Here is a 20572-nt window from a genome sequence, read left to right as displayed (position 1 = left end):
GAAAGCCCATATACAGGGTAAGGATTTCCTTGAAGCCAATAACAAAATCATGTGACAGCCCATATACCGGAGAAGGATTTCCTTTAGTAAAAGGTCACACACACGGCCGATCAATCGACGTTAAAGTGCAGGTGTTTAGTCAAGGAAGCCGGCTTTTTCCAGGTCATGCTCCCGCCACGGTCTGGTGAACACATCACACGCTCACTCAAGCATGAAGCCGAGAAGCATGCAGTGTGAAGATTTCTTTCACGAAAGCATGTTCAAACACTAAAGAGTTTTTCGCTTTCACACGAAGCCCAACTCAGGCAGAGGTTTTACAAAATAATACGGAAGTTAGTCAACTGATGAAGAACAAATCAAAGGAAAGGAAGTGTCGGATGTAACATGATACCTTTGTTTTTCTCTTAGACTGCTGTGATGCCTTAAAGTCTAATTAAATTAACGCCACGGATTCTACAAGAATTCTACCGCATTGAAAAGCACACCACGTTAGGCTTTGATACAAAATTTCTAAACACGTCTCTGTTATTTTAATTTTCGTTAGTTTGAATTTCCGTTTGATATTGAAACAGCAAACGAGATACTTTTCCTTTTCCTTGAAAACGAATGTAACATGATACCGTTGTTTTTGTCGAAAACGGATGTAACTTGATGACATGGTAACGTGATTTATTTTCTGCAAACAGGGCGACATCGATTGTAACACAGATATTATCGATTAATTAAAGAATTCGGTTTTTCTGAATTATGAGATGTTACAACAGATCATCTTTTCTAAGAAAACAGCGTTGCCATAACAATAATTATTTCACATGAACTGCTGTGACGCCTTAGTGTCTAATTCAATTAATTTGGGGTTTTAACTTAGCGCCACGGAGTCTACAGGAATCCTTCCGCAGGAAGAATTACGTGATGTTCATGACGTCTATTAACCTGCGCATGCGTTTAGCACAAATAATTTTCTTCCAGAAAGAATAGTACCACAAGGAGAGCATAGTGCTTTTTGAAACAAATATATACCTTTCAGCTCTTCAATTGTGTCGTAAATAGACTTCCCATTCTACCAAGGGCACACGGTCTGTTGCTCCCCACCCCATACCCCCTTACAGAAATAATTAATTAATTGATATTAATTAATTAATTGGTGATTAAAAGTTTACACCATAGTGCTTTAGCGCCTGAGGGGTTTAGCAGACGACAACCCACCAAACCATCACAATAGTGCATTCTGCACTAAAAAGAGAAAATAGCACAGCCACTAAACACTAACAGCAATATTGTATTAGGACAAAACACAACTTTAACTCTGATGTTACCAACCTGGAAAGACAATAAATAATCCCAGAAGAGACAGGGTGTTTTGTTTTGATGTACTGGAGTATTTCTTCCATGACTTTCTTTTTTGGTTTCACAATGAAACGCAAGTTAGGGCGATTGAAGGTTTGGGTAAACCTGTCGTGATATTGAAGTATAAGTTAGTATAACCATTCGGAAAAGACCTATTAGAAATTACCTGCTGCCAGTAGCCACTGCAGCAAGAGGTGAGTAAAACTTTTCCTTGTTGATGAATTCACTTCTTTATGCGAGTTCCTCTTTTTGGAAGGAGTGTTAAAGCTTTGGCCACTGTTCTTGAACTCTGTTCTATAGCAAACAGTTTAAATATGCCTTACTCCACTCAGTACCCAGGTGTGGAAATGACTTATAGTTAATTATTTTATTTTGGGATGCTAATGCAAATGGAACAATCTGGTTAATAAAGCCACTCATATTCTATTTAACAACTGGATAGCAAGCTTGAAATTTTCATTGGCTGGTAGTTGGTGGCTTCAAAAGAGGATAGAAACGGATAGAGAACTCAGAACTGTCTAATTATTTTAGCATAACCCAGTGAGTGGATTTCATTGAAATTGGTTTATACTTAGTTTTGGTTTGTGATTTCAGCCGTTTTACTTATGCGTGCTCCCAAGGCATTCTGTTGAAAATTAGACTAAGTATGTTGCAAGTTTGACCAATAATCAGTCAAGGGGTTATGCTAACAGCCATTAATATAGAGTTTGTGCTAGCTTGGGATGTATGAATATTAATTTTATTTTATAAACAACTGAAAATCATTCAACTGGAAATGCTTTAGTTAGCATTCTACTAAAACTAGTTGTACCTATCGGTAAGTGCCAACGAGCGAAATACTCATGTTTGTTTATAAGAACAGATACTGAATGGTTTTGGATAGAACTATATTTGTTTGAAATGACCAAAATATGGTAAATTGTTTTTTAGGTAATACGCGAAAAAGTGCTATTTCTCTGGTGTTCATAAATGACACAGGTTTGATAGCCTGCGTAGCAGGCGCCGTAGTTTCCAGCGCTCGTATTCTCGCGATCGCGCACTCTTTTAAACGCCCAAAAAGAACGTACACAGATGTCTGCTACGCAGGCTACGGGTTTGATAGATTGATAACTCTTGACAAATCTTTTAAGTTTTTCAACGTTAAAAATGTCACAAAACGTGGGCAATAAATGAGGTTTAATCACTGTATTTTAATTACAACACGCGATGGTTAAAATGTTTCCGAACACAAAACAAGAACTTCTCATAAATCAAATCCCAAAATCAAAACTGCTAAGACGCTTTACAGTAATCAGAGACAGTCATCCAGCATGGACGGGTAAGATTTCAGTCTCGCATGCGAAGTGTCATGTTCAGTTACGCAAAACTCGATTTCCAAGCAAAAATATGAACAGAAAACAAAACTTAAACGGTCAAGAAATATTTGGAGACAAATTTCTCTGCCTATACACTCACACGCACACAGCTCTATGATTCTGCCGCCTCGACAGTTGCACAAAACTGAACGACGAAGAGCAAATTCTTGCACACCACAGCTCGAACGACGAGGAGGAAACTCCAGCACACAACAGCTCGAACGGCGAGGAGCAAATTCTAGCACACAACGGCTAGCTCGACAAAGAGAGAATTCTAGCACACAACGGCTCGAACCACACGCAAGAAGCAAATTCTAGCACACAACAACTCTCAGTCACAGACGACGCACGAGGAATAAGCAACGTGACGTCACTGCCTAAATATGGAGTTTACTTACACCCAGATATGGTAAAAAAAAGTCCCTTATGCAGCCTCTATGCCTATACACTCACACGCACACAGCTCTATGATTCTGCCCCCTAGACAGCTTCGCCTCTTGGCTCGCCTGCCTCGTTGGCAATAATTAGTTTATTCACTCTAAAATTCTAAGAGGTGATAATTTTATCGCCTGTGGCCTCATCAACTATCACCAAACAAATTGAGAGTGAACGATCAAATTACTAATTAATACAAACCATTTTGGTTTTGTCATCTTCAGCTGATGTAACACATCCTTTTGAACACGAGGCGTGGCAGTAGCAGTGAGAGCCATAAAGGGGACTTTAGGGTACTTGGTTCGCAAAACTGACAGCTTCTTGTAGTCTGGGCGAAAATCATGACCCCACTGGCTCACACAATGGGCTTCATCAATTACAATCCTGTGAAGTTAAAAAAATGTGAAAACGTTTTTTTCATATTCACAAAGTTTTAGTCACACTAAGTAACAAGTGGCTATAAATAAGTGCATGGCTATGCGATTGTAACAGAGTGATATGATGGAAATAGGTTTTTACAGAATGTTTATCAGATTGATCTGATGCATTTTTGCTATCTCCAGATTCCAAGACAAACACCAGCAATGAAAATGGCCACCTAATCAAAGTTCTCAAATGGGTCCTGAATTCTCAGTTTGCCTCAGCTGCTCACAAAATTCAGAGCCACTTTGAACTCAATTGGTACACCAGTTATATGGTAACAGAGGTATTCCCTTAACTTTTACATTCCAAGGGTCCTTTAGATAGTTTTGTTCTTAGATTTTGGCAGTGCTGCTTAAATGCAGTGATTGTAGATCGCAGGAAGATTTTATGAACGCAACAGTTGCCAGATAAAATCAAAGGACAGTGCAGAATGCAATATGGCCAATCAATTGACAGCATGATAATAATTTTCCAGGGTAATTTCGCTTGAGAATAAGTCAAATGAGTTCACCTTTCAGTCTGAAACGCTGTTTCATGTGCACTTGTAAGATGTTGAAAGACCAAACGTGACAACTAAATCAAGCGACAACCTTCATTCGGGAGAAAGATTTTCCTTATTGAAAAGTCACACATGTAGCCGACCAGTTGACACAATTAAGAGTAGATTTTTTTTAGTAAAAGAAGTTTTAAATAATTTGAACCGTTGTGTTTTATGTTAACTTTCGTTAATTTGAGACTTTTTTAAGCAGCAGACGTGATACTTTTACTTTTCGTGCAAACTTATGTAACATGATTCTTTCGTTTTTCTACTGAGTCTAATTTCATCAAGTAGCAAGAGTCTACAAGAATCCTACCGCATTGAAAATCACATGGCGTTAGGCTTAGATAACATTTAACTTTGGTTGGTTTGATTTTCAGTTAGGTATGGGTCGCACTTTTCATCTTTGCCGGCTAAAAATAACAGAAAAAATTTCTTAGACGTTGAAACAGCAAATGTGATACTTTCCCCTTCTGTGTAAACGAATGTGACATAGATACCTTTGCTTTTCTCTTTAACTTCTGTAACGCAACACTTTTTTTGTCGACAACATATGTAACTTGACACATTTCTTTTGCAAACAGAGCGACATCAATAGAAGTTGTTTTGCTTTAAGTAATAAAACCAATTATAACACAGATATTATCGATAAATCCAAGAAATAGTTTTCAGATTGGAACATATAAAGTCACCTCTTAAAGACCAGTCGGTATGTTTTGGAGTTAAAATCGAATGAAAGACGATCGATAGCGGCAACAGTGAGAGAATAAGAATGTGCCATTTCGTGACAATTTGATAATTAAATTAGTTTGGTTTTTAATTGAATGAACTGATTTCTGTTGTGAACGAAACAAACTCTTTGTTGTAACAGTTCTGACCAAGGAAAATGTGCATTAAAATTGTTTTGTTTCTGCTCCAAGCAAATGTTATGAGATATTTTTATGTTTATTTGCGAACGGTAACTTGAGATCTGTTTTTCACGTAGGAGTGTTGTTTCAATTAGAACCGTTTCCGCGAGAATAAACAAACAAGAAACGAATTTAGTGGCATTCTCAGATATTTCAACTTAAATGTTCGGATACTTCTAAGTGGGTCTCCACCAAACACCACTTGTGTTCCTTTCCGGGAGTTCCTTACGCTTATCTTTGCAACCATATCACGATTGTTATTTGCTTGTAACAAGACACTTTTGTTTTCCTTGCAAATGCTGTAACATGATACTTTTGCTTTTCACGGCTACATCGATTGCAGTTGTTTGCTTTTAATAATAAAGCAAATAATTTCACTTTAATTTAATTAAGTTGTGGTTTTACATGTAACTGCTAGAAAGACGTTTTTCAAAAAGTAAAGAACAAATCAAATAAAAAACAGCGCTTTCGAAAGGTTTTTTTGAAGCGTGGTACAGCTAGGATATTTGTTCCACTGTTATTAGGAGTTTTGCACCGAAAATCCCGGTGCAAGGTTTTGCATACTTAATTACGAAAGCGCTGTGAAAGTCTCAAAATCTAATTTAATTAGTTTGCGATTTTAACTTGGTTTTAACTTGTTTTCTTACAGGACATTTCCTGACTCGACATATAATGTTGACTTACGGGCAAGAATTTTGTTTCAGAGATATGACTTGCTCTTGGAGTGCTTTACAAGTAAATTAGTCACATTTTTTAAGAAATTCATTGTTTGCTTAAGATTTGAGCACAAATTAAGAACACAAATTAATTTTATGCATGCCAAGTAGGCTCACCTGTCAAGAAGTCCACGGCTGTAAAGACTCTTCATAACAGAGCTGAGTTTATCACTGGCAGAAAGTTTCTCTGGTGTCACATAGACAAGTTTGATAGTTGGATTCCTGAGCGATAAGTCCTGATAGACAGAGTTCAGGTGTTTGGTTGAACCAGCTCCTGTGTCACCCAGTAAATGAACAGCAGGTAGCTATATATTAAACAACAAATACAACATTCAATAACTGCAGCCTCCAACTTACCGTGAACTTTGTAAAACCACTAACTGATCAATGTACTTACAAAACCTTTTGGTAATTTTTTTGAACTGTAAAAATTTGATTACTGCCTAGGGTGTTAATTAGATTTTGGAGCGCAACAGAAGGTGGTTATTGCCCACAAAGCATAAATTTTGAATAGGGTGCTAATTTTGTTTTTGATTTTACATAATAAAGTGCTCAAACTACAAACTGAAACCAAAGCTAACATTGGTGGTGAGAAGTATATTACAGAAGGCATTTTATCCCAATAGAACATGAAAAATGGGGATATTTGTTGCCATAGGGGTGCTTATGCATTTATTTAAGAGGGCACCAAGTCAAACATTTTATGGTGCAATATTATTTTTTTTACAGCGGTGTGTGCAAACAGTTTATATGAAACAACTGACAGAACAAGCATTTCAAAGAATGTTGCAGGCCAACATCAATGTCATTTCCTTGTGAAACCCTTGTGTACTATATGCAATTTGTAAAGTTTGGCTCTAACACCTAATGTTTAAAGCAAGCTCAAATTAGACTACTTAGTGACAACTACAAAAAGCATCATAATTTTGCATATTTGCACTTTGTTGAGTAGTATGTACTAATATCCATTATAATTTCACCTTGAGTGATTGAAGTCTCTGTACTTGATCCTGAATAAGAGATCTGAGGGGTGAAATAACAAAGGTCACCCCAGCACCCATTAGTCCAGTCAGCTGAAAACACAGGCTCTTTCCTCCACCAGTTGGCATTAGGATAAAGCAGTCATGCTTCATCATCGCTGCATTTATGGCTTCAAGCTGATTTGTTCTTAATGAACGGATGTTATACACATTTTTCAAGATTTTCCACATTTCCCTGTGATATGGTAAATCCTTTCGCTTCAAATCAACTGCAAAGAGAAGAGAAGTTAATAAACATATACAGTACTGTAGTGTTACATCTCACAGATGCCTTGGTTGAAATACTTAATTTGGAAATACTAATAACAATACTATGCTGAAACAAAAAGATAAAACAGGTACCTTTTTGTTCAAGGGCATCAATTCTACAAAGATCTTCATCCAACTAAACTAATATATGACATAATCTTCTTAGGGTCAGGAGGGATGATGGCTATATTCATAATAATGATCGTTATATTATTTTAAAACAATTGCAGGTATCATAATTATGAACCTCATCATAAGAAAGTATCAAACCCTCACATAAGGAATGTGAAGAACCAGTGAATGCAATAAGCCTCTTCTCCAGCTAACTTACTGTCATTGCCATTGTTGGGAATTGTATTGGTTCTCTGAGAAGAATTGAAGCTTGAGTTGAAGATGTTGGAGATATTGTTTGTAATAGTTGTAGTTGATTTGTTTTGAGAAGATGTGGTGGTAGCTGCTTGTTGGTTGAAAGGTGTGGATACCACTGAATTCATTCTGCTGCCAGATGAATATAAAGCAGTAGATGTAGAAGTGCTAGACACTGACACTCTTTGTCTAGAATTAGTATCAAGCATGCAACTGTTTGCCCATTCATCATCACTGCTATCCAGCAATTCTGTTAGTAAAAGAGAATCTGTATTGATAGGATCGGCCATACTTGCAGAGGACACAGAGATGGAGCTAACAGTTGAACTTTGAGCTTGTGCAGTGTTGTAATTAGATAAACCAGCAGGAAGAGCATTAGTAGCACTAGATAGTTTGGTGGAACTTTCAAAAGTCATAGGAATATCATTCTCCTTATTTCCACTTCTAACTGATGTAGATGAGACACTCCTGTTTCCCTCAAAAAAACTTTCACCACAAGGAGTAGAATGCTGATCATGAAAGGAGGGATAACCACTGCATGTTGATAATCTTGGACCTACGAATGCAACACAACAAAAGAGTGTCAACCAGCATTGATATAGACTTTGTAAAGAATGTGAAGTATACTGTACACAGTCAATTTGAGCTGCACATTAATTTTTTACCATAACTTTGATGAAGTGTCAATAATAAGCAACTTTTATCTCAGAAGTATTGTTTCTTACAGCTTTTGAATGTGCAGTCTGGACTTTCTCCTCTCTGTTCTAACATGGCCTCAAGCTGTGCAACCTTTGATTTAACTCTTTTCCTGTATTCCAAAATGTACAAAATTATTGAATTGCATGAAGACAACTATATCACATCAATTCGATGTAAAAAGTCAACAAACAAACCTTAAGTCACATGCTTCAGTAAGATCCTGAGACAAGCTGTTTATGATGACTGGATCTGCTTTGTCTAACATAAAACAGATACTCTCCATTGTCTTATAATGAAACCTGTGTATCCGTTCCAAATGATCTTTGACCTTGGATGTTGGAGTCTGTTGATGATCACAGCATGTATACCAGTAACGGTGGTAAATAAAACATTAATTTACCGTATTGTTACTTATTTTCGCGGGAACTTAATTTCGCGAAAATGGAACGGGCATATTTCGCGGCACTTAATTTTCGCGATTTGGCCAAAATTCCCTAATTAGCATAAAAAATACAATAGAAAACGTTTGAAATAAATTTTCGCGGGTCTTTAATTTCGCGATTTTTTGAAGATCGCGAAAATCACGAAAATTAAGTCCCGCGAAAATAAGTAACAATAAGGTACCCAATTTTATAAGATTATGGTTTACCTCACATAGTAATTATTCACACTAATGCTACAGACTTGGTGAGCTTGCTAATGATTTCGGGGGGAAGGGGGTGGTTGCATAGAATTGAATAGAGTGGTAACCAGTATGTTTGGAATAAATTTGTTATTAGCGGTTTGTTAAATTCTCAACCTCGGTCGGATATTGCATTTCTAGCTTTCTGATTGGTTCACTGAATCCCGGTTATCAGCTCCTATACCTATGTTTGACCTTGTATTGGAAATGAGTGCGGCAAGTGCCGCTCAGCGTAAGTTTTTTCTGCGGAAAGCGACAGTTCCATCGGAAAAATGGTTCAAAACAGCAAATTTGGCGAGCTTTACGAACAAGAAATAATCAGTGGTGCCTACAAAACCACAGAAATACCATAGTAAAATTAACTACGCAAAACAAAAGGATTGATACAAAAAGTTTAATCAATAATACTTGTAAACGCACAACAAGAGCGAGTGAATAAAGTAGAAAAGCAGCAAATAATTTACGAAAGAACGGCAAACTGACACAGTCTCATTCATTGTACGTCATAAATTAGGCTCAGCACTTCTGTAAAGTTTGTTACCTTTTAATCTTGGTCTTGTCCTTTTATACTTCAATAAACCTGTTCCACTTTGAGCTCAATTTCGCTTCAAATAATATAGCAGTCTTGATGACAGCCGTGGAACCGTAAATTACAAGTACAATGTAAGCACTTGCTTCGTTCGACTTGCACAAGACGTGTAGTTTCCAGAAAAGCTTTTGCTTCGGATCATTCCGTAAATCTTAACGCACAACAAGAGCGGAGATTGTGAAGAGGAGATTGTCCGAGAAAAATCTTGGGAAGAAAACTCTCTGGCTCACTTTCCTCGTGTGTTTCATTCAACTCAAGAAGTGAACACCACGCCACAAATTTGAGTTAGGATAATGTGCAAGCAATCGAGCCAGAAATCCCAATAAAAGGCTAACCGCAAGCTACCTAAACTAACTGTAGGCTAACCAGAGTACTATTTAGGCTAACCGGAGTGATATGTAGGCTAACCAATGTGTTATTTAGGCTAACCTTATGGCTCGCATGGCTCGCATGCCTCGCGAGTCATGGGAGCCAGAAATCCCTAATCCCAATAAAACGCTAACCACAAGCTATCTAAGCTAACTGTAGGCTAACCGAAGTGCTATTTAGGCTAACCAATGTGCTATTTAGGCTAACCGAAATGGCTCGCATGGCTCGCAGATTATCCGGACCCACAAATTTTCCCGCACCTCACACTATCACTTCGTTTACATCAAAATGAAATGTCCAGTCGATTTAAACTTAAAAAAAGAATTTAATAAAACAATTATTCCATTCGCCCTTGTTGGCTATTTACCACCTCGTATCCAACGCAGGCTCATAGAATAATTGTTAAATACCAAATGAATTAAAGAACATCATAAACTTAGCCAATTGTACACATGCTCACATGGTATTATCTACAAAAGTGTAGAACCGACTGAGTATGCTGTGAAGTGCTGTATTACAAAGAATAGTACACACACAAACATTACTTTTTACAACAGTGTTTAAGGCCACTAGTTCTGTTAAGTACTTACATGCTGAGGAACTGGTTGCAACAATGCATGAGATAATTCATTGTTTCTGGAAAGAGAGAGAGAGAGAGAAATACTACCAATCTGAATGTGAAAAATACAAAGTATAGTTTCAATTGTACTTGTACACTGATGGTGGGTTCTCAGATTCACTTAAATGTGAAGGCGTGCTGGGGTGACGTTTGACTTACAATATTATGCTTTTGTTTCGCAGAAGAGAAAAAGTAGAGCTAAAAAGTTTGAAACAAGGAGAAATTAAAATAATATATTTTACTTGGTGGGCAATACTATCTTGGGTACAACATCCGCCCACTTCCCTCAAGACAAATTTGTGTTTACTGTTGGGGAAACCATTGCTGGTTCTAAAAGTAATATTATTTTTTGGTGTGTGTATAAGCTTTTGTTAATTTTACTTAGTAGTGGCAACATTAAGAATTGCTAAGAATTGGAACAAATAAAGGTTAGCTGATTATCAACCCAGGATCCTGTTAGGAAGAAGTCAGGATAAACTTACAGTTCTGATCCTTTATTTAACTTTTGCTGCCACATTCTGTGAGTTAATGCTGGAGGACCAGGTGAAACAGGAGGAGAGAAGTAGTCAGGTGGTAAAGGACAATCGAGGTGATCATCGTCACCCTCCAAAAAAAAAAAAAACAGCCTCATATTAATCAACTGTGGTAGCTGTTTTGCACTCTTCAGCCATACCTGCCTGCTGCTCTTTAATATTGTAGATTCCGGAGTCAATGACAAGAACATGTTGGCTTGTAATAGTTTGGTCAGAATTAGACATGTCCGTCTTTGGTATTCTATCACAGCTATACCAATAATGTTACGGAAAATCTTTAAGCACAAACGTAAACAACATTTACCAAATTTTTAAAGGAATCTGTCAAAAGGATTCGGAGCTACGTTATTTTTGCATAAATTTAAGGTGGCTCTGAACATTTCTGACAGAATTTTTTAAAAAATTGTCAGATTGTTTCTTTTGTCCTTTAGACAAAAATATATGAAAAACAAAAACTTTTACCATCTAGTTTAAGAGTCATTAGCCTCAAATGGTCCAAAATAAGGTATCTTTGACCACTTTTGTAGTTGCCATGGCAACTAATTTTGACGTCACAGTGACTCCAATTTGTTTATTAGTTAAACCTTTACAAGGATGTTCTAAAAGTTAAACCTCAACATTACCGGTGTAGCAGCAATAGAATGCCAAAGACAGGCATATTTAAACTACTACGAGCCACCTTAATTTAACTCTGAGCAAAGATCAATGAAAGTTAAAGTGTTATTTTTAAAAATGTTATTGAACAAGGTAAAATAACACTTTAACAGGTGCGAGGTTTGTTCTATCAAAGGTCTTTATTAGTCTTTGTAAAGACTAATAAAGGGACAACCTTAGACATAATAAACTATTTTTGAACAAGAGTACTTAAAGGTACTTACATCATCAATAACTTGTTGAATTGAACTGTTGGATTCTATTTTTTCATGCCTGTTTAGAAAAGAATAAATAAGTTATATCTGTCATGTGGTACAATCTAACTTAATGGATCATGTATACTTAGGGATGGGATCAAAAGCCAATGCTTGACATACTAGTTTTAATGAATGTCAGTGGGTTCTAGTGGTATATAACTTAAATTATCATCACTGTCTAGTGATGCACGGTTAGATTTAAGGTGGCTCGATATAGTTTTTTCTGGGCCATACCTACAATTTGCAATTGGCCTTTAAACGATCTTCCCTGACTCGGATCGATATGAAAATTACACCATATATTGGTTTTAGATTGAAATTTGATTTAATATAATTTTTAAGGTAATCGATAATTTTTAGTATATCGATAAACAGAAAATCGCCAAATGAGTAAATCCTGATTTTTGCGTGAATCAGATTTACCGCTAAAAAACTAAGATCAGCATCTTAAACTATGATGTACTGCAAATAAAATATTCAAAAATTAAAAGATTCTGTATGTTTGATTTCGAATAAATCGCAAAAATGTTTCAAATCGTAGTTTTTGCACAGCGATAATAAATGAGCCGAGACACAAACACTACCTAGACGAAGTAATCTCAAAAAACGCCAAAATGTGTATTAAACTTATCTTTCGACGTCGTGAAAGTTTTGTCGAGTTTCCACAGCGCAATGTCTAGAATTTGTTTTTTTCTTGCGACCACTCGTATTGTGATTTTTAAGTAATTTTCGGTTTTAAGCGTTTTTGAAAAATCTATAAAACGGCTTGATAGATTTTCTTTAGACTTTCAGCACGCGTACTTGATTATGTAAACTATTTAGTCGCAAAGTTTTATTATCATTGATTCACTGGAACGTTTTCAAATTAAACGATAAAGGAGGCCTTCGATCGGACGAAAAACTTGCGTTACAATTCACGGTTTATAAAATCGTGTTAAAATATTCAAATTAATGTGCACTTCATTCCTTTGTGAGAAATACAAAAAGCTCCACCACGGGTAACAAAGCACAGAATGTAGTACACATTAATTTGAATATTTTAGCATGATTTTATAAACCGTAAATTGTAACGCAAGATTTTCGTCGATTTGAAGGCCTCCTTTATCGTTTAATTTGAAAACGTTCCAGTGAATCATGATAATAAAACTTTGCGATAAAATAGTTTACATAATCAAGTACGCGTGCTAAAAGTTTAAGGAAAATCTCTTGAGCCGTTTTATAGATTTTTCAAAAAACGCTTAAAACTATAAACTTACTTAAAAATTACAATACGAGTGGTCGCAAGAAAAAAACAAATTCTCGGCATTGCGCTATGGAAACTCAACAAAACTTTCACGACGTCGATAGATAAGTTTAATACACATTTTGCCGTTTTTTGAGATTACTTCGTCTACGCAGTGTTTGTGTCTCGGCTCATTTATTATCGCTGTGCAAAAACTACGATTTGAAACATTTTTGCGATTTATTCGAAATCAAACATACAGAATCTTTTAATTCTTGAATATTTTATTGGCAGTACATCATAGTTTAAGATGCTGGTATTAGTTTTTAAGCGGTAAATCTGATTCACGCAAAAATCAGGTTTTACTGATTTGGCGGTTTTCTGTTTATCGTTGCCATGGAAATATCGATTACCTTAAAATATATATTAAAGTCAACTTCAATCTAAAACCAATATATGGTATAATTTTCATATCGATCCGAGTCAGGGAAGATCGTTTAAAGGCCAATTGCAAATTGTAGGTATGGCCCATAAAAAACTGTATCGAGCCACCTTAAATAAACATATAATAAATAAATTGACATTGTTATATAAGGCAAGAACTTAATAATCTTGCGACTAACAAACCTGTGGCCCTTTAGGTTCCTGATCAAATTGGAATTTAGATGTGTTGGTTTTAGTGGAAGGAGGAAACGGGAGAATTGGGAGAAAAACCCTCGGAGCACAGATGAGAACCAACACCAAACTTGACCCATCCCTGCTCCCACCTTGTTATTTGCTGAAGAGCTATTAAAACTGACATACCGGTATATGGACTAACATAATTATTGTTGGTTGATACATGGCTAACAAGCGACAAATATCCCAGCCAAGGATGAGTTGAGTGTTGGCTTGTCCTGGGAGACCCAGGAACAGTAAGAATGGACAGCATAAAGTAAGACAATGCAGGAAGCTTATATCATCATTGTTGTGATTTACAACTGTTGTGTGACATTGATCACGTGATTTGTAATGCGAGTTTGTGTCGAATAAATCAGTGCGTTCAATCCATTCATGGCTGCATGGTTATTACATTTTGGCGACGAGGATAACTCCATCTAGATTTGAGTAGGAGAGTAGGAATGGCGACCTACGGGAAGATAGGTGACCCAGTATCGAACGGACCCAGTATCGATGGACCCAGTATCGAACGACTCGAACAGTATTTTTTGGCAAACGATGTAGAAGACGCGGCAAAACAACAAGCGATCTTACTCAGCATTTGTGGGATTAAAACATACGCACTTCTGCGGGATTTACTCCAACCAGCAAAACCAGCGGAGACAACTTTTAAGAAGATTGTCGAGACACTGGAAAAGCACTTTTCGTCCAAGCCGAGTGAAATAGTTGAGTGTTCCAAATTTCACAGCCGAAATCGAAACGAAGGCGAAGGAGTTGCAGTATATGTGGAGGAGTTACGTAAGCTTACCGAACATTGCAATTTCGGCAAGACTTTGCCGGAAATGCTGAGAGTCCAATTAGTCTGTGGGATTAATGACAAGAAAATACAGCGTGATTACTGGCAGAACGGGAGTTAACCCTGGAAAAAGGCCGAAGAAATCGCTCTTGGAGAAGAGTTGGCAGAGAAGCACATGGTTGACATCCAGTCCGAAACGACCCCCAGCAAAGTACATCAGTTGGCGCTCGTGACAAGAATAACAAAGATCGTCGTCCAGATCCTGAGTGTTACCGTTGTTGAGAGAAACACAAAGCTTCAGCCTGTCGATTCAAAGATGCTCAGTGATTTAAATGCGGGCAAAAAGGGCACCTGTCCAAAGTTTGTTATAGCAAGAAAAATTACAAGAAAACGCCGAGTAAAGGAACCGATTCCGGAACACGGAAAACTAAACCCTCACAAGACAGTGAGCAAACAAAAGGGAACCAGAAGCAGTCTACGTATTTAGTGGACGAAGTTTCAGGGGAAGAAGATGTTTATGCAGCAACCATGTATCACATTTGGGACGGAAGGAAACCAAAGGCGTTTGAAGTAAGTGTCGAACTTTGTGGTGAACCACACAATTTCGAAATTGACACTGGTTCTACCAGAACTGTGCTAAATGAACAAACATAAAGCAAGTTAGGTGACAAAGTAGAGTTAAAGAGTTCCAAGGCCATATTGAGCACGTATACAGGAGAGAAAATACCAGTGTTAGGAGAGGTGCTGATTCCTGTTAAGTACCAAAATCAACAGCATGATTTGCCAGCCATGGTGGTGAAGGGTCCTGGTCCAAACCTACTTGGAAGGGACTGGCTACAAGTGATTAAGTTTAATTGGAACAGTATCTTTAACATACAGGAGATTAACCTCAGCTACAGAAGATCCTAGATGCACACAAGAATGTTTTTGGCGAAGGACTTGGTACACTGAAGGGCACCGAAGCCAAAATCTATGTTGACCCAGAGGCCACGCCCAAGTTCATGAAATCTCGTCCAGCACCTTATGCCTTGAAAGCAAAAGTTGAACAGGAACTGGATCGATTACAAAGTGAGGGTATAATATCTCCAGTAGAGTTCACAGAATGGGCAGCATCCATCGTTCCAGTGGTGAAACAAGATGGACCAGTGCGTATCTGTGGGGACTATAAGTGCACCATCAACCAAGTCTCCAAGTTAGATAATTACCCGATCTCCAAGACTGAGGATCTGCTTGCCACACTTGGCGGAGGAAACAAATTCACCAAACTGGATATGTCACAGGCATACCAACAGTTATTATTGGTTGAGGAGTCAAGGAAATTCACTACAATCAATACTCATAAGAGACTCTATCAATACAATAGACTACCCTTTGGGGTTTCTTCAGCGCCCAGAATTGTCCAGCATACAATGGAGAACTTACTACAAGGCATTCTCCATGTTGTAGTATGAGTTGTTGATATCTTAGTCAGTGGAAAGAATGACACAGATCATCTAGCCAACCTAGAAGCAGTGCTTAGCAGGCTCTCCAATGCAGGATTAAGGTTACGTCTGGCAAAATGTCTGTTCATGCAGCCACAAGTCACATACTGTGGGTATGTAATCAATGGTGATGGCATTCAGCCTGTGGCAGCGAAGGTTGATGCAATCAAGAATGCACCAGAGCCAAAGGACGTTAGTCAGTTACGAGCTTTTTGAGGCATGCTCAACTATTACCATCGATTCTTACCTGATGTTGTAACCGTCCTGGAGCCTCTACACCAGCTCTTAAGAAAAGGATCAAAATGGCAGTGGCTAAAAGAACAGCAAGAGGCATTTGAGAAAGCTAAGGAACTGTTGCAATCAGCCGAGCTGCTAGTCCATTTTGACCCCTCGAAGGAACTTATCCTTGCCACCGATGCGTCCGATTACGGAGTGGGAGCAGTCCTATCCCACAAGGTGAAAGGTGGAGCTGAACAACCAATCGGATACATGTCCAGATCTCTCAATACAGCTGAAAGGAACTACTCAACCCTTGAGAAGGAAGCTCTTGCAATAATTTTTGGCATCAAGAAGTTCAATCAGTTCCTTTGTGGACACCCATTCACCATCAAGACCGATCATAAACCCTTGGAAGGTATATTGAATGAGAAGAAAGGGATTCCTGCCCTTGCAGCACCCGAATCCAGCAATGGGCGCTTACCTTGTCTGCTTACGAGTATAAGATATCATACAAGGCCGGCCAGACCAATGGCAATGCAGATGGCCTAAGTAGGCTACCCTTGCCTGAGATGCCTGATTCAGTTCCAGTACCAGGTGAAACCATCTTGTTAATGGAACATTTGGAAGGCACACCTGTACACAGTGGTCACATCAAAGAGTGGACCAAGAGGGATCCAATCCTCTCACAAGTGCTTAACTTCATTTTGGAAGGATGGCCAACAGCAATACTAAGAACAGTTCTGAAGAGCTAAACCCTTACTTCACCAAGTGTACCGAATTGAGCGTAGAAGATGGTTGTGTACTTTGGGGAGCCAGAGTGGTTGTACCACCACAGGGAAGATCGAAGGTGCTCACTGAACTGCATGAGGCCCACCCTGGTGAATCTCGCATGAAAGCCCTAGCAAGAAGCTTTGTTTGGTGGCCGGGCATGGATCAGGACATCGTCAAGAAAGTGAAGAGTCAAATCTGAGTGCAAAAGCAGAGGCGCCGTTGCACCCCTGGGAGTGGCCGGGACTCTATGGTCAAGGATTCGCATTGACTATGTAGGGCCTTACAAAGGAGAAATGTTCCTTGCAGTTGTAGATGCATACTCAAAGTGGTTGGAAGTGCATCGTATGAAGTCCACCACGTCCACCCCACTATCGAGAAACTCAGAGAGATGTTTGCTACACATGACCTACCAGCAACACTGGTTAGCGAGAATGGCAGCAATTTTACCAGCTCAGCATTCCAGGAGTTTATGAAGAAGAATGGAATCAAGCACATCAAAGTGTCACCGTATCACCCTGCCTCAAATGGCTTGGCAGAGAGGGCTGTGTGACGCTTTCTCCTCAGCTACAGAACCACTCCACAAAGCACGACAGGAGTTCCACCTGCTGAGTTACTCTTGGATGTCAGGGACCATAGTGGAAAAAACCAGTCCGGTGTCAACTCGTGTCCAGCTAGACGACAGAACTGTCATTCGGCGGCATCAGGACCATGTTCGACGCCATGAGGTTGTGGTTGTGGAAGAGCCAGTTGCAGGCGACACACCCAGTGTGACACCAATAGCCTTGCCAGATCTTCATATAACATCACCTGACCCTGTTGTGAGCCATCAGCCTGATGTTCCTAAGGCTCCACCGGCAACACCTACCCAGACACCCGTGGAGTTAAGTCCTCTAAGGACACACCCTGTGCGGAAAAGGGTCAGACCAGGATATCTGAAGGACTACCTGTGTTGATTATGACTACAGTGGAACCCCGATATAACGATCCTCGATACAACGATATCCCCGGTATAACGATGAATATGCTATGTCCCGGCAAAAGTTACAGTTAAATGTATGGGACAGAACCCCGATATAACGATCTTCGATATAACGATATTCCCGATATAACGATGAGAATTTAGCGTACCGAGCGTAAAATCTTCCCCGATATAACGATATTATTATATTATTATTGAGCTAACCGCCGCCTGGTTAGCTCAGTTGGTAGAGCGCCGGACTGCTGTGCAGGAGGTCGTGAGTTCGAACCCCAGACCGGACCAACACTCAGGGTCTTAAAATAACTGAAGAGAATGTGCTGCCTTTGTAATTACATCTGCAAATGGTTAGACATTCTAGTCTTCTCGGAAAAGGACGATAAACCGTAGGTCCCGTCTCCTGTATCTTCAGTCTTATAACAGGGGACGTTAAAGAACCCACACACTATTCGCAAAGATGGTCTGGCCTTTGTGTAGTAAATTACAGTATGTGTACAGCGCATTTGAACATTACATATGAAAAATGCGCTATATAAATTGATTATCATTATCATTATCATTATATTACAGTATCAGTACACAGTACAAAGAGCGATAAGTAAAGACGATTACAGTCGCAACTTCACATGTTTAAGTTTAGTTTTGTTTTCCTTTTACGATTCATATATACCACAGACATTGCCCTGTAACCTTGAAAACGTGTAATGCTTTGCAAATTGTTTAAGGGCACTGCTACGTGCTTGAAACGCTACATTTGTGAATCATGTCAGTCATTTGATACCCATTACAAGTTGAATAAAATAATATGCAGTTAAAAAGTACATTTTAATTTTACCCCGATATAACGATATTTTCGGCTATTTTATGGCCATATCGTTATATCGGGAGTCTCGATATAACGATACCTCGATATAACGATATAATTTTACTGCTCCCTTGGCATATCGTTATATCGGGGTTCCACTGTATATCACAGGGACTGTTATTATTAGAGGACACATGTTTCTGTTTCTTGTTGTTCCAGTGATTGCAAGTTTTTGGACAAAATAGTTTGTACCTTATTATAGGAAATTAACGCTTGTGTTAATTAAGGTATTTGAAATAAACGCGACTTAAATTAACGCGAATTGAAGGAAAAATTACTTCCCAATAAAGGAAATTAATGCGAAAGAGGGGGGAACATTTCAAAATGAAGGAAATTAACGCGACATACACAACAGGAACAAGTTTATTTCAACACTTGTAGGCGTGTAATCTTAAACGAAAACAATGTTCATGCTACTTTTCCCACTTAAAGCGTTCTTCACAGTATCATTGATAGTGGCAGATAAATAATGCTTTTTCCTTGGAGTCAAGAACATCTGGACTGTAACAAAAAATTGGGGCCAAAATAATGGAAATTAACGTCATGGAAATTAACGCTCCACTTAATTAACGGCACGGAAATTAACGTTAACAAAAATTAACGCGACTTAAATTAACGCGAAAGTTTTAAATTCGCGTTAATTTCATGACGCGTTAATTTCCTATAATAAGGTAATCCTAGAGGGGAGGAATGTAGTGATTTAGAACTGTTGCGTGACATTGTTCACGTGATTTGTAATGCGAGGTCGTGTCGAATAAATCAGTGTGTTCAATCCATTCATGGCTGCATGGTTATTACAATCATCAGTGATTGTCAAGGACTGCTCTGGAATTTTTACTGTGATGCAATTGTCCCATTGTACGGTGATCAGAAATTACATAACTTTTTTAACTTGAGAGACAAAAATTAGTTATCGTAAAAACCCGCAGATAAGCCGCACCTTTTTTCCAAAAATTTTCGCTCGAAAGCGGGGTTGCTGCTTATCTGCGGGAACATTCGGAAAAAGGTGCCGTAAATTTTCGTGAACTGATGCTAATTTATGGAAAACCCTCCATCGCCATCTTGTTTTGCTTTACGTTCTCGCCCTAGTCCCATATTTATTTCGCATCCAATCAAATGCTTGGTTACTAAGCTACGAACGTTCGGCAAACGCAAGTTTTTGTGCCTGCCTCACAGATGAAACCTAACCCCGATTAAATCAGGATTTGACACAAAAATCTATGGAAAAACTGCGTTGAATGAAGAAATACCTGTCAACAAATGCCAGAAAAAGATCACCCATAATATGTCAAAGTTGGTTTTCATTATATTAAAGAGCTCAAATTGTGGGTAAGATTGAAGTATTTTCTGTTTCAATGTTCAATGTTTGACTTCCTAAAGACTCAACTTAGGATTTTTGACTCGACCTTGGATTTTCTTTGATTCACTTTCAAAAAACTTTTTTTCCAACATTTGAGTTGTTAAACTCAGGGTGCGGCTTATCTGCGGGTGGCCGTTGCAGATTATCCACGGGTGTTTACGGTAATTCAAAATTTTATGAGCAATCAAAGGGCTTTTGAGCCAGCTCATTCATGTTTTCTTGGGTTTTTAAATAAAAATTAAGTAAACCGTGCTAAAGGAAGACAATTAAAATAGCAGGGGCCAAATTGGAATAGCCAATTCTTAATCATTGAAGAAAATCTTTAAAAGGTAAATTATTGGATTTCCATAGCCTTCTTCGATTAGTTTTAATTTGATTAGTTTTATTAAGTTGGCCATAGCCTGACACACAAACCCCTAAAATCCAACAGTTGGGCAAAAAGG

At 38.4% G+C, this 20572-nt stretch overlaps 1 protein-coding gene across 1 annotated transcript in view; it reads right to left on the bottom strand.

Moving 5' to 3' along the window:
- Positions 1-20572, bottom strand: part of LOC144658511 (uncharacterized) — a 55741-nt gene that overhangs the window by 6506 nt on the left and 28663 nt on the right. The window contains exons 9-18 of the mRNA XM_078518944.1: positions 11747-11795; positions 10818-10939; positions 10307-10352; positions 8271-8419; positions 8103-8185; positions 7343-7933; positions 6703-6971; positions 5840-6027; positions 3339-3521; positions 1321-1452 (exon numbers count right to left, since the gene is read on the bottom strand). Coding sequence (XP_078375070.1) covers positions 1321-1452; positions 3339-3521; positions 5840-6027; positions 6703-6971; positions 7343-7933; positions 8103-8185; positions 8271-8419; positions 10307-10352; positions 10818-10939; positions 11747-11795 — 1812 coding nt within the window. The remainder of the gene's footprint in view (positions 1-1320; positions 1453-3338; positions 3522-5839; positions 6028-6702; positions 6972-7342; positions 7934-8102; positions 8186-8270; positions 8420-10306; positions 10353-10817; positions 10940-11746; positions 11796-20572) is intronic.

Source organism: Oculina patagonica, chromosome 1 (assembly GCF_052425735.1).
Source record: "Oculina patagonica isolate OP01 chromosome 1, crgOcupat, whole genome shotgun sequence".
In the NCBI taxonomy this organism is placed as follows: domain Eukaryota; kingdom Metazoa; phylum Cnidaria; class Anthozoa; order Scleractinia; family Oculinidae; genus Oculina; species Oculina patagonica.
Note: the sequence above shows the minus strand (reverse complement) of the source record. Positions and strands in the feature narration are given on the sequence as shown.